Below are 15,436 nucleotides of genomic sequence, written 5' to 3'. Positions count from 1 at the left end.
AATCTTAAAGCTGGCGTGCGTAAGTTGCTAGATGAGTTTTAAGCGCGGGTTTGTCTGGCCCTCACAGGTAGTATTCTACAACCTGCGCCAGCTAAGAGGTCTGTAGGGGAGTCATAGGGCCTGTACTTATTAAAAATGAACCACAGAGTTTTCCTTTGCACCTTTCCTAGTTCTGATAAGTTAGTCGACGTGTGTGTAAAACAGATGACGTTAGCGTATTCTAAGACGGAGCGAATGTATAGGTTAGTAGTCTCGTGTGTTTCGGTGCAAGGCGTGAACATTGGGTTGAAGCCCAGAAGCTTCACATGAGAGGCCTCAAGAATAACTGGTGCGGAGGGCTTCGAATTATTTTTGCCACTTGAAAGAAATCTTTATGATGTGCACTTAAATTGAAGTACACGAGCGTTTTCTGCATATCGCCCCCCTCGTAATGCGCACACTACGGCTGGGAATCGAGCTCGCGACCTCGCGCTCAGCGGAAGCCACTGAGTCCACGCTGTGTGTAGTCTTGTACTGTGTTAAGCCCTGCATACAACGATGATTGACTGCCATAGATGTTTATCGTGACAGCCATCTCAGACGCGCGAAAGTGAAAGGCCAACATTAATGTGTGCCAAAATAACAGGACAAATTTACGCGTTTTTCTACACATAAAGTTGAGTTACCACTTAGAGACCATTGTGATACATTAGGAGAATAAGACACTCCAAAAGGAGGAAAAACGTTTGCAAAGAGAGATAAACCGAAAAGATACCTTCGGACATAAGTAATAGTCAGCCAAGTTACTTAGTAATCAGAGTTTTGAAACAACCATTCATAGAACGAACTGCTGCGCGACAAGTCAACTCAAGCCGCTGAGGCGGGCAGCAGTATCACCACCCCACCCGCCGTAGTTGCTTAGTGGCTATGGTGTTGGGCTGCTAAGCATGAGGTTGCGGTATCGAATCCCGGTCACGGTGGCCACATTTCGATGGGAGCGAAATGCGAAGACACCCGTGTACTTAGGTTTAGGTGCACGTCAAAGAACCTCAGGCGGTCCAAATTTCCGGAGTCCTCCACTACGGCGTGCCTCATTATCAAATCGTGGTTTTGGCACGTAAAGCCCCGGAATTTTTTTTATCATCACCTCGCATCGTACGGCAATAACACATCAAACATACGATAAGTACTCTCCTAACACGCATACACGCACGCACGAATGAACGAACAAACTGCAGATAAACACGGTAAGGAATCTGGCAGAGAAAGAGAAAGAGAGGTAAAAGTAACGACAGAGAGTGTGACTACAGGATACTTTGGGGTGGCTTCTCTGTACTGAGGAAGGGAACATGGGTACGAAATATGAGAGAAAGTAAAAGTAATAAGAAAGAAGAAGACAAGACTGTCCGACTGCGGAAAGATACGCACGGTGTGGGTAACGTGTGGCTCCGACAGCCCTTGCCGCAGCTGTCCTTCGCTTTCGATTTGGTACAATGTCCAAACAAATTTGGCACTTTACGCAAGCACGCGAGGAAGTCTTAACAGATGTTTATTTCTCCGGTTGCGCATACGCATACCTCAACACCTGCGTTGAGCAGTAAGAGGGCAACAAATCGGCAATGGAATAAAACTGCCCAGGATCTAGGCGGGAGGAACCTCACCTGGTTCGTCTCCATGGGCATGCTCTTGTCATCGGCAAGCGTGAAGTGCCGCACCTCCGCCAGCCTTTCGGTCCGAGTGCAAGCAAAGATGCTGGCGCCCTTGAGCTGCGCAGAAATTTCCAGGCATAGGTTCACCAGTGGGCACGTTTATATATATTTAACACACTTCGAGCTGCTAGAGGACATGTGAGAAGACGTGAGTCTTTTTTTTTTACTTGATGCATCTGTCAGACGGCATGTTCAAAACGCAACAACTCCGACTTGTGACGAGGACGAAAATTGGAGAGCCGACTGGGAAGTTCCCAGTTGAATGTTAGCATTTGTCCTTCTCTGCCCCTCGTATCCTTATTTCTTCTTTTTTTTCTGAAGTCGCGTTGTTACATTTCGAATCTCCCAGAACCAACTAGTCTAACGTTTTACGCTGCCATGACGTGTTCGTCGTGAAACCGGCAGACTTATTTAACGTTTCGCTACCACAGCCATACGAACCGCGTGTAAGCGTCCGTACCATTCTGACGCCTCCTTATTTAAGTGATTCCCACCACAGGACACGGGTACCCACCACTCGAGGAAAGCCCAAGATGGCGGATACCGTGCCGAAGACTTGTCGCATCGCTTCACGAGTTGCACCACACCGTGCATAATACAAGTCTGCGGTACGGCCAAGTATACTGCATAACTCACGGCTTCGGTGTCGTTGGTGAAGGCGATCGCCAGGTAGCGACCGGCCATGGATGCGACGCCCCCCATCGTCACCTCGAGCGTCCGGTTGTCCGCGCTCAGGGCGTACGTGACGGTCAGGTCGCAGCGGCTGGCCTTCTCGCACTTGGTGCGCGTGCGCGAGAGAGTCACGCAGCTCTTCACCTGGCCGCAGCCTTCCATGGAGACAGCTGCGAGAGGACGGCGACAGGGGTCATGGTTGGTCGTTCGCACAAGTCTCGAATATTTTGACCGCCTGCGGATGTGCACCGGCCCACTGCTTTCTCGAAGACCTGTACGGTTCGCCTTGCGCGTTGGCGCAAACGAAAGCAGCTTCGCGAAGCAGGGGATCTCGGAGGTGAAGTGTTACCGAAGATCGGTGTGACGTTATAGCAAGGCTTTACCAGCAAACGAGCGAGTCACACGGGCAAAACGAGCTTAACAAGTACAAACTTATATACGAAGCACAGACTTCAATCGTGAAGGCCGCTCAAAATTAATCCGGAGTCCCCCACTACGGAGCGCCCGATAATCAACTCGTAGTTCCGGCTCGTAAAACCCCAGAATTCCATTTAATTCTAATCATGATGGGTCACAAATAAAGCAACATCAAGTTAAGTGCTTTGGCTCAGCTTCCAAAGGACAAGCTGTAAACTTTCTGCGACAACACTGAAAAAAGCTTCATGAACGTAAACTGCCTCACAATAATTATCACAAGCGGCGCTAATCAAAATAATGCATCGAATCCAAACACGTTGTGCTATCGCCAATTATTTTTCCTAAAGGTTCCCTAGGTGAGCATTGAGCACCGTGGGACATTGTAAGTTCATTTGTAAAGTACCAAGCTGTTCACCATGCCGTAGAATTTGCTCGGAACTTAACTTCTGGCATGTGGAGACACGTGATTTCTGCAGAGCAGCAGCTGCTGTGCGCAGAATTAAGTTTTGTAATATGTGAAAACGAGGTGAAGTGCCCGCTTCTCTCAAAGCTACTAAGCAACATTTTATTTTTTTCAGAACGTCGTGAAAGAAAGCCGCTCATTCAAGTTTCAAATGTACCTTGGTCAATTTGGTGGAGTGATGTCCGAACACTTAAAAAAGAATATTCACATTGTTGCTATAGACGTGCTAAAACACAAACTATTAAAAAATTTTTCCGACGCCTCCCTTGTGGTTTAGATTTCGCTAGCATCTCTGGAATCGGTATCACTCGGCCCAGATGCCGATATTTATCAGGCTTTGCTATACTCAGAACTCCATGTATCGCACCGCAACATCTAAACAAGTAAACGCATAAATCGTACATCCAAGTGTCAATAAGGTTAACCCGATTAAGAGCGCTCCTCAATCACTTATCTAGAATGGCGCTTCCCTTTTAAGCTGCTGACCTGAACACGCACATCAAAATTTACCCATACATTTTGATGTAAGTAATTGAATGTAACAGTTGAAAGTCACATTCACGCGAATAACCCACACTTGTATCGGGCGAGCACAACAACGTAGCTGGCTAATATTTACTCACGGAATTCATCCACCTGGAAAGCGCTGGCGATCTCGATGTCATACCAGTACTCGTTGTTCACCACGAATGTGCCCCTGCGTCGTGAAAGAGAAAGCGAGGGAGAAAGCGAGAAATGAGACAGCACTAGGACGTTATTATCATCATCATCAACAGGTTATTTTTTTATGTCCACGGCGGGAAGGAGGCCTATCCCGGCGCTCTCAAGTTAGCTAGCTGATACCAACTTGCGCCTGCAAATTTCCTAATTTCATCACCCCACCTAATTATAGGCCGTCCTCGACTTCCCTTCCCTTGGCACCTATTCTGTAATACTAACGATCCACCGGTTATCTACCTTACACACATTACATGGCCTGCCCAGCTGCATTTTTTAAATCTTAATGTCAATGAGAATATCGTCTATCCCCGTTTACCCTCTTATCCACACCACTCTCTTCCTGTCTCTTAACGTTACGCTTGACAATTCTCGCTCCATTGCTCTTTGCGTGGTCCTTAACTTCCTCTCGAGCTTCTTTTGTTTCGAGTTTCTGCCCCCTATGTTAGCACCGGTAGAATCCAGTGATTGTACACTTTTCTTTTTAACGACAGTGGTAAGCTCCCATTCAGAATTTTGTAATGCCTGCCGTATGCGCTCCAACTCATGTTTATTCTTCAGTAAATTTGCTTCTCATTGCGAGGGTACCCTGTCAGTAATTGACCTAGATACAGGTATTCCTCTACAAACTCTAGAGGCTGACTGGTGATTATGATTTCTTGCTTCATTGCCAGGCTATTGAACATTACCTTTGCCTTCTGCATATTAGTCTTCAACACCAATCTTGCACTTTCTCGGTTAAGGTCCTCAATCATTTGTTGAAATTCATCTGCAGTGTTGCTGCACAAATAATGTCGTCTGCAAACCGGAGGTTGTTGGGATATTCGCTAATGATCCTAACTCCTAGGCCTTCCCAGCTTAATAGCTTCAATACTTCCTCTAAGCATGCAGTGAATAGTCAATAACATTGCAGTGAATAGCATTGGAGAGATTGTGTCTTGTTGGCGGACCCCTTTCTTGATAGCTAATTATCTGTTTTTCTTTTTGAGAACGAAAGGAGCTCTAAAATGTTGTTGATGTTTCCCAAGATATCCATGTATGCCTCCTGCACTCCTTAATTACGCAATGCCTCCATGAGTGCTGGTATCTCTACTGAATCAAATGCGTTTTCATAATCTATGAAATCGATATCGAGAGGTTGATTGTACTCCGCAGATTTCTCAGTTACCTGAGTGATTACTCGGATGTGATTCATTGTAGAATATCTCTTCTTGAAGCCACCCTTTTCTCTTGGTTGATTGAAGTCAACTGTTGCCCTGATTGTATTGGAAATTATCTTGGTGAATATGTTATACAATAGTAGAAGCAAGCTAATAGGCCTATAATTATTCAATTCTTTAACGTCTCTCTTCTTATCAATTAGTATAATGTTGGAATTCTTCCAGCTCTCTGGTATACTTGAAGTCCTGAGGCATTGCGTATAAAGAGCTGCAAGCTTCGCAAGCGTAATACCATCTTCAGCCTTGATTAAATCGACTGTTATTCCGTCTTGTCCTGCCGCTTTTCCCCGCGACATGTCTTGAAAGGCCATTCTGGCTTCATTGCTAGTTATATAAGGAGCCTCTGGAGGAGGAGGAGGAATAAACTTTATTTGTGCACAGCAGATTTGAGACCTAGGCCTCTACCTAAATGACGGCCTCGAGCCCTTGGGCCCTGGCGGCATCTTCGGCCTGCTGGATTGCCTTGAGTTGGTCTTCCGGTGCACAGCTGAGCAACGCGGTCTCCCACTGCTCTCTGGTCTTAATTATTTTATTCTGTATGGGTGTACGAGGACAAGCCCAAACGATATGTTGTAGGTCCGCCCTTTCTTCACAGAATCTACATCTATCCGTGTAAAGGTCCGGGTAGTAGCGGTGGTAGGCCACCGGGTTCGGATATGTACCTGTTTGTAAGAGGCGTAACGCCGTCCCTTGCCGTCTATTTAACGAGGAGTGCGCCGGGGGGAAATGGGCCCTTCCCAATTTATAGTGTTTGGTGATCTCGTTAAAGCTGGTCATGCGGTCTCTCTCCGTTCCCAGTATTTGCTGCCTCTGTGTCTATTTTTTCACTACTTCCATATGAAGGTAGCGTTGCTGCTCTGGGTACTGTACATGTCTGTATAGCATTATTCTGCTGCTTTTACTATATCATCTAAATTGCTGGTGACAGTACCCTGCTTACCTTTCAGAGCACACATTTTGCCTTGTCCTGTGCCAACTTTCCTTCTCACTGATTTCACGCTGCGGCCATTCTTCGCTGCTTTCTCAATCTTTCCCACGTTATAATTTTCCTATATCACTTACTGCCTTCTTGTTGATCAGTTTTGACAGTTCAGCGAATTCTCTCATCTCTTGAGTTGAACACTTTCATGCTTTCTTTATTACTTTATTAGGTCCTTTGTTACATGGGGGAGCTTACCTACAGGTTGCCTTGGTGCCATATCTTATTTCTACATATTTCTTAATTTATCGTGCAATTTTTTTTTTCATTAGTCACGCAACTTCCTTTTGTTGTTGTTGTTGTTGTTGTTGGAAATGCACTCCTCACTGTAACGCGTGTTAAGAATCCACTAAGACTTTGTCACCAGTTTAGCGCATACTACGTACAGTCGAGTGCAAAAGCTTAAAGACCAAAGTTGCCACCAAATTTCTTTTTTCTTCTCAGCCTAGGCATAAAGCCTGAAATCAAGTGTACTGCCCACGTGCACCTGATTGACAAGCGCCCTGCTTTCATACAATGTCACGTTGCACGGCTGTGCTTGAAGAAATTATTATTACTATTATTATTATTATTATTATTATTATTATTATTATTATTATTATTATTATTATTATTATTATTATTATTGGATATGGCATAGTCTCTAGACTTTTGCACTCGACTGTTCAAAGACGCCCCCATTTCATGTGCGAAATACGTAGGCAAAGCGGCTTATAGCCCAAGGCAGCGGCGAGTTCGAATACCGCGATTACGATCAAATTCGTCAGTTTAATATTTTCGTGATCGCTATTGCCGCTTCTACCTCCTGATATTAAATATACGAACCCAACCTTTAGTTCCTGACACAGTTCTAAATGACATTTCGGACATCAGGTTCCCGACTCAGTTACATGATCACGCGAACAAGTTATCGTTTCGGAACATCTTCGTTCAGTGCGTCGTACATCGTGGTGTTGAACCCCTGCAGTTCCTGATTTCCCTGTTGGATGTGCGGACGAAACAGCTCCACATTAACAGCTTGATGCGCTTGCACACAGACGAGGGTATTAAAGTTGTCGATAAACTCTTATCCGTTTAAAGGTAACCTCCGCCTCCTCTCACCCGCTCCCCTCATAGAAAAAGAAAGTAAAAGTACCACCGCGAAACGAAACATCGTTAGAGTCGTTATAGCGCTCCCAGTAGAGGGACAAAGCCACCAAACAAAATAGCTACCTCGTTAATGATACAAACCTGTCTGGGATTTTACTCAGTGCAATGAAATTGGCATTTGGCCGGCGCCAGCTTACCGAAGATTGTTTCACGTGACTCGACAAACAAAAAAAAAAAACAGTGAACTACAGAACACCGCTACCTACGCGCTAATTCTTCGTATCTTGTGATTGGTGAATATGGCTAAGAAATAAAGAGCGAGCAAGGCACGTGAGCAAATAAAACGTACGACTCTTGGGAAAACTACTTTAAGCACTTAATCATCGTCAAGTGAAATCTAAGCAAACAAAGAAGACAAAGCGCACAACGCCAGGTTTTGTCAATGAACGCCGCCTCCCCACCTCCAAAAAAAAAATGCAAAATAAGGGCCATTAGGGAACCTGCTCCTGGCGTCCATTATGCTAAAGAGGTTCTGTTTGGATCTTTTTACTTCGCGCAAAGTAGCTCCTCGTATGCGATGGCCTCGGTATCGCCACCGGCTTTCGTGACGCGTGCTACGAGTTCCCTCCCAGAAAAGAAAATACACCATTTCTCTGATTCACAATATAACTCCGCACGGAGCGCTACTTTTCACTACTACTGCTGCCAAAATAAGTCATACTTAGGACGGGAAGCCAAGATGAGACGTACGTTCTACGTTTTCTGAAATTTGCTTCCGCGTCAAGCTGACAGTATCACCAGAGCGCTGCAGACGGCTCTCTAGTGTCCCTCTGTAATGGTTTCCACGTGAGTGACGGATTGCCTGATTCATGCAAAAGCAATAAATCCAAGATTGCAGATATTCACCAGGGACCCCTAAGCGTAACACTATTCCAATTTGTTTTTGTTTTTCTTTTTCAATCTTCTGACGTCAAACTTACATACTACTATTATATCACCAAAGTTCCGCATACACCAGTTCCTACATCCTTGACAAATTATTCCGCAGAATTTTGAGAATGGCAGCCCACAAAGTGAAGTCATCAAACCAGTGCATGCCTCTCATCTAAAATCTTCTAGGGCTATTAAATATTAAAAGTGCGAAGCAATATCAAGACTCAAACATGAAAGTAATGTAATTTTACTGGCGCGGCAGGCTGCCCTGTCTCCGGGATCGGCCCACAAAATACGGTTGAAACATACTCGATACGGAAAAGCGGTGGTAAATTCGCTAAAAAAGGCACATAAACAAGATTGTCCGAGGGCAGGATTCAAAGTGATTACCCCTAGCACAACAGCTCGATCATCCAAACATTAGGCAACGGGTGCACGCCTCAGTACACGGTATGCAACATTCTTAATTATTTCCCGCATGGAAGCCAACATGATGAGACGCTTGGCGCGTTTTGTGAACACACAGCGCAATTTTTCAGCGTCATCAGGACGTAAAAATACTAATTTCTTTAGTTTTAGTATATTTTCTCAAGAACTTTAATACCCGCCGCGGTGGCTTAGCCGCCATGGCGTCACACTACTAAGCACGAGATCGCGGGATCAAATTCCAGCTGCGGCGGCATTTCCATGGGGGCGAGTTGCAAAAACACCGGTGTCCCACGCATTAGGGGCACATAAAAGATCCCCTGGTGGATAAAATTAATCCAGAGTCCTCCACTATATGGCGGGTCTTATAATCAAATCCTGGTTTCGGCACGTAAAACCCCAGCATTCAAGAACGTTGCTCACATTAATGGTACGATTTTCCTTTCCGTCAGTATTTAACGTGATAGCTCTACAGAAACCCGCAAAGTGAAGAGAAGCAATTATTAAGGGAAACTCAGACAACCACCTTTTCGTAGCAATTGCGACAAAGGAAACCCGTACGGGTTCCTCGAAAGAAAAGCCTCGCAGTTGAAGAAAAATTCGTCCGGGTCCGGGACTCGAACCCAGGAGCACCGCTTTTCCGGGGCAGCCGCGACCTGAGCTAATCAGGCGGCTAGCAGATGGCAAGGCGAAGTCGAATTTTTCAACAACTCGAAGCAAAGGCAAGAGTTTGACGTAATAGTCCTGCGGAAACCCGCAAGGTGAAGAACAGTAATTATTACAGCGAAATTTCAATGCTAGGTGGCGGAAGAGGTGCAGGCGTGTTCATGTTCCAATCGCTGAGACTGGTGCACGAAAGAAGCTGCATTTTAACACGTCAAGTTATACAACTTTGCTCGATGGAATGAATTGTGAAACGGCCTACGCAGACTATGCAGTCCATGCGGACCCTGTCAGCTTTCCACATCGTTTTCCCCCACGTAGTAGCCAACGTACGGTAGCTAGAACAGTGAGACACCACTGCGCGTTCCCTTCCCCTCCGCATCTCCTTTATTTACCCGCATCTGGTTGGATCATCAAAGTTTTGTGGTCAACAACGAGAACAATCTTAATGTGACAGTAACAGGAAGGTCAGCCGCTGGAGCTTTGTCTCTGGCCTACTGCTCTGCATTGTAGAAAGGGAGAAAGGAAAGAAATACGAGAGAGAGAGAGAGGGAGGATGACGATGATAGCGTATAGTGAACCAAGTACTCGTACGTGCGATACGCAAACACGTTCTGCGCACACACTTCACTCACGTCGCAATGTGCAGGCGTCTGTCGTGTATATGTCCTGAGCCCGGAGGTAAGGCCGTTCTCCGTTAAAAGAAGAATGTAAATTGTGCTCTTGTTCTGCTTGAAGTGCAGGCTTTACAATCTCCAGTCTTCTCCTCGCACTCCTTCGTTTATCGGTATACTGCCACACGACGATATTTTGACTGGGTGGTTAGCGAAGGCAATGCTACCGCGTTTAAGAGAAGAGCACACACACACAAAAAAAGGGTGCGGCTGGGTTCGCGTACTTCAGGGCGACGTCGATCTCCGGCAAATCCGGCGGCATCCAGGAGAACCAGAAGTCGTGCTTGCCGGAAAGGTCGCCGTTAGTGAGCGCGTTGGGCGGCCCGTCCTCGCACTGCAGCGGACGCAGCGAGTCGGACCACTTGTCGAAGTATCCCTGTGGCTCGGTGCCGCCGCTCGTCGAACGAAACACCAGGATCAGCGCGTTCACCGCCACATCGGGAGAACTCATGTTCACTGCGAGGAGAGAATAAAGAAAAAAGACACAAAGGCGCATTAGAAATGCGGGCCAATAACTTCGCCAGTGTAAGTGCCGCTTTTTCTTCTTTTTTTTTTCAAAACTGATTTTGCGAACGCAGGTTCACGGCAATAGGTGCTAACTTGGGCCGGTTGGCACATGCCTGAAGAAAACGAGTAACGGCGCAAACATCGGCACGTGACTGAGACAGACGAAGAATTTAGTTTCAACCAGCCTATACGATTTACAGGTTGCAGCTATTATTTATGTACTAGAAAAAAGAATGGGAGATATAAGTCACCCCGTAGCCGGCTGTGCAAAAATGCAATTCAAGATTGTGCAGTCCAAAGCAGATCTTGCAATCTATGTGAAGTGAGCTTTCGTGAAGCTGTTAATTAAATGGTACAAAACTGTTTATATTCTTCTACAGCGCATTTTCCAAGATGATGACCACGTTCCTGCCCGGGAAATCGGCAATACGCAGAAACCCGTAGGCGATCCACGCGATCTCCGGGATCGGCCTCCTTTTCATTACACCATCTGTGGAATCAGCCCAGCTCACTTTCGCGCTATATTTATGTCTGGCCCACCTTACTTGGCAAGAAGCCGACCGGAGAACGCACGCAAACCGCGGAAACGAAAGCATCGAAAGCATCGTTTTAATAAACGAACTATTCACTTGAAGGCGTACACATTGTTGCATTGAAGATATTCAGACATCGTTTGTTGATTCACTGTCCCAAGGTGAGGTGCAGATTTAGTACAGGATTGTAGCACATGGACGACGCTTGCGAGTCCCAGTGTGAGTATACTTTCCGTTATTTCAGGCCAACTCTCAAACGCTCTCGCTGTACTTGATCGGTTATCAGGTACGAGTACGATTTGTTTCAGCGCGAAGATAAAATAAGAGTTTGTTTGGCGTTCAGCACGGTACACGAGAACTTTTTTGACTCAGTTGACCAAGCGTTTAGGAAAGCCATCGCCGGCGAAAAAATGGTTGTCTAAATTGAAATACACTCGGTTTCCCCTTGTCTTCAAAGGAGAGGTGGCATTTTTGCTACGCCTGCTTTGACGACCGGAGCCGTGTGCCAGAGACAAAAGATAGCTTTGCTTGGCTGTGTTCCAATACTCGCCGTATAAATAGACGGCAAAGTAGACAGCTAAGCAGACAGGGGCCATTTTTAAGTCTCGTTCCAATTCTCACGAAGACGTCAAAGTAGACAGCTTCGCGAACACAGAATCGAAGTCAAAAACAATGCAGGCTGCTTTCCTGTCCAGACAAGATGGCAGCGTAGCAAGACGCTTGGAAAACCGACAGGAAGGTCGTCTGCGCGCAAGAAAACGTAGACGCACCTTCCTACGCCCTTATTGTAAGTCACATCATGTTTTTCATAGCTTCACAGGCGCAGAGACTTAAGATAGAGAAATAATGTGTGCTTTTCTCAACTTTCTATTGTCGCCACAAGGGGGAGTCACGTCGCATTAGCGTCTTTCACACGTTTGCCATACGGTTGCAAACGCGTTCCATAAGATGACCTCCGAAGCTGTCTCGGCTGTCTCCTTAGGTGTCTACGTAGACTCTCTCCAATGCCGTCCAGAATTGTAACACACCCCTAGTTGACGAGCATTGCTTTTTGTATGATGCCTGGGAATGGGTTAGCCAGTTCTACATTTTACTCTGATGGTTAGTCGAACTATTCAATACCCTATGCTGTCCTGAACGCAGAGTTAGTTTTATAGAGGTATTCAAAGGGAAATATATTCTAAAATTTTCGATTTGGCCTCTGCCACGTCCATTCATCGCCACGCGATTCTCCTGCTGCAGCCACCACTAAATTGCAATCCAAGTCGTTGCAATTAAAACCAGCACTTTTGCAGTGCACACATTTCCGTCATAATTAGAGTGTTAGCATACACGAGGACATGATGCCGCTCCTAAAGTACGTAAACAAATACGTTGTATAGATGGCTGTCGCTTAAACAGTCCAAATGTCAATGAGCTGCATACACGTACTAACCAGTAAGATATATGCAGCGGTGTCATTATCAGCTCCGAACAACGACAAAAAGCTGCTCTGCGAAGACGGTCGCAATATTCCCTACTTGACGTCTCCTCAGGCTGCACGTCAAGTGATCCAATTATGTGCAGTGTGGTGTTTGCTTTGCAGAAGCTTACTTGTGGTTAGTGGCACTGGCACTCTTCTACACACCTGTACAGTGCGTGCATTGCCAGAACTTCCGCTATACTTGCTCACAGAGCGCCAGCAAAGTGACCGCCCCACATTCGAGCGTTCTCCTTAACAGTGGACCGGATTGTACATGTAAATGTCTGCCCTTCAATTAGACACGGCCGAGTGGGCATGATTTGCAGCGACTTCGATCGCTCCGCAATCGAGTGCATGTGCTGCCATGTTGGTGAAAATCAATATTTGTGGACAGCAAGAGCGCCGTACCAAGTGTATGCGACCAAGCAGATTCTGCGTAGGTGTTGCTAAATGCCAGCTCCTCGCAGTTGCAGTCTTTTCCTCTGACCTGCATTCTTTCTAGCGGCCCGCCTGTCGAGAAGTCATGAGCGTTGAGAGGAGAGCTCGTGAAGACCCAGCTCATCGATGCGCGCTGTCACAACCTGCCACAAGGGGGCGGGTTAATACGATTTGTCCGAGACACGCCGCGCCACCCGTCGCGTGCACACTGGAACCAGAACTCGCAGCCCTGTAGCGCTATGCCGAAGACATCGACTAAATCAGGCGTATCCCGAGGGCAACACACTTCAGCGAACCCATTTTCCTGTTCTGTCTTCCCTTTTGACTCGTTTCGCCCACCGCGTGCAAAGCCACGACGCCATTCAGGCCACGTCCTTCTGCCTGTGACGTGTACAGGGGCTCGATTCTTCGCACCAGACCACACGCCTCCTCCTCGTCTCGTGCATTCGAAGGCATTTAGCGCATCTAACAGTTTGTAGGCAGCACCTCGCCTGCTTTTGGTAGAACTATTCTGTCCTTGACGCGGGCGCCCTGAGCTCTGTGCATGCGCTCACCAGCGGCCTGGCTTCACCGGAAGATTAAATCGGTAAGGTAACTGTTTGGGCTATTTGGTAGCCTTGCCTTGTAATAATATTCAGGAAGATTAAACTTCGGCAGTTTTTGTGGTCTCGGCACGTTTGTTGAGGGCCACGCCTGAGTTCGAGAATCCATGTTACAGCAAGTTTCCACTTCCGTAGAGACGCCTCGAGCGCTTGGTGCGACGCGGTTCAGCCCACTGAACGCGAAATCGAATTACTTTAACAATGCATATCGAGTTCCTCAAGGAGGTAAGATATTTATGAAAGAAGCAAAGCAAGGTAGGTGAGAAAAAAATAATATACGTGGAAACAGCGTCCCTGGATCTCGCGCAATTTACGAAGGATATCGAGATCAAGCAAGTGGCTTGCTTCTTTACCGCTGCTGTAAGCAATCCGTAAGCTAAGTGTGAATTTCTCCCCAATTCAACAATGAATTATTAATTTTTATTGCGAGAAAGGACGGCTTTCTGCGACATGCGTCCGTGCGAAGCCAAACCTGCGGTGTTGGGGAATATGGGAATAGGGAAGGGAAGATGGGTAGGACCCCGACAACGCTGCGTCAAACTGACCATGAGTCTGCGATCCCCACTTGACGCTTTAAATTGGGTCGTAAAACCCGTACTCCTTTCCGCAGGTACTTCCGCCCTCCGGAATCTCTAGTATATCTCATGAATTATATACTAAGGATCGTAAACGACAAGTTCAGAGCAAACGGCTCGGGAAACTATTTACGAGTGATATCAACGTTACCCGTCCCGAAGCAGCACGTGCTGGCGATAGCGTCATGCCACACAGCCACGTTTATTAAAAGGCGCACATTCGCATGCCCTTTCAGTTCGAAAGCAAACTCTACTGCACACAACTGCAAGTTGCGCGACGCGAAACTTGAAGAGTTGTCGACTAGAGAATGTCATGATCACTTTCGCCAAACTGGATTTACCGTGCTGCGCATGTGCTTCATTTAATTTGGGTCGCAGTGGGCGGATCGAACCGAATGGTGCGGCTCGCGGTACGAAGTTGGCCGTGGAGGATTCAATGCGACCGCGCCTCGCAAACAGAACGAGTTCTAGGCAAAACGTGTACACATGGCCTAAATGTTAGGAAAGCGCGAAGGGACAAATACAACAGGACGCAGAGCGATCGCTTGTATATTATCAACTGACATAGACAAACAGTAACTGGCACTAACACAACTTCCCTTACAATAAAACCACACCACCTCTGCCGATAAGCCATTTTGTTGAAATTCGTACATATGCAGCGAACGGGAGAAGGTGAAAACGTCTCATCGAGTGACACTATTATGTGCATTGCAGTCGAGCGTTATTGCATGTGTCCGACTTACATGATGACGCTTTTAAAGGGAAGGGTTATGTGGTGGCCAGGCAATGAAACGTCGTCTCATTACAGGGATGGATACTGATAAGAACAATAAGTTGAGCCGAAACAGTTAATTGGGCTTCTAAATACAAAAGGGAAGAAAACTGATAAAGCGGCGGAATCTATCTCACGATAACTGTCGACAGTAATGTATTAGTATTAAATGAATAGAGCAATCGAAACAACGCATTGCCACCGTCGGAACGAGCTATGTATGAGGCCTATACTGCAGCGAGACTCGCATTTCCCTAAGGAGACTGGGCGCCAACAGGCGCCGCTGCCGCGAAGCCTGCACGTGACCTCAGATATGCATGGCGCGCCGGCACGTGCAAGCGCTGAGAAACGGGTCATGCGGCGATCGGGCTCCTCTCTCGCGTTCATTTCTGGACACGCGTCGCCATCTAGTGGCACTGCCGAGAAGTCCGCGCGTGGCCTCCGAGGCAAGAACGTTATGCGCCGGTGACAGCGAAAGCTGAAGATTGTTCCTTGGCTTGCCGCACACTCCGCGGCACATACTGAGTTGCCTAAGTTGGCGAGATGTTCATTAAAGAGCGGCACGAACCCACTGCATTTGTGGCGCAGCCTGCCAGTGCGTAG

At 46.9% G+C, this 15,436-nt stretch overlaps 1 protein-coding gene across 1 annotated transcript in view; it reads right to left on the bottom strand.

Annotated features, from left to right (window-relative positions):
• Positions 1 to 15,436, bottom strand: part of LOC142572653 (uncharacterized) — a 338,433-nt gene that overhangs the window by 6,633 nt on the left and 316,364 nt on the right. The window contains exons 2-5 of the mRNA XM_075681923.1: positions 10,166 to 10,397; positions 3,864 to 3,937; positions 2,325 to 2,530; positions 1,641 to 1,745 (exon numbers count right to left, since the gene is read on the bottom strand). Of these exons, the coding sequence (XP_075538038.1) occupies positions 1,641 to 1,745; positions 2,325 to 2,530; positions 3,864 to 3,937; positions 10,166 to 10,397 (617 nt within the window). The remainder of the gene's footprint in view (positions 1 to 1,640; positions 1,746 to 2,324; positions 2,531 to 3,863; positions 3,938 to 10,165; positions 10,398 to 15,436) is intronic.

This window comes from Dermacentor variabilis, chromosome 2, assembly GCF_050947875.1.
Source record: "Dermacentor variabilis isolate Ectoservices chromosome 2, ASM5094787v1, whole genome shotgun sequence".
Lineage (NCBI taxonomy): Eukaryota > Metazoa > Arthropoda > Arachnida > Ixodida > Ixodidae > Dermacentor > Dermacentor variabilis.
This window is presented reverse-complemented; position numbering and strand designations above follow the sequence as displayed.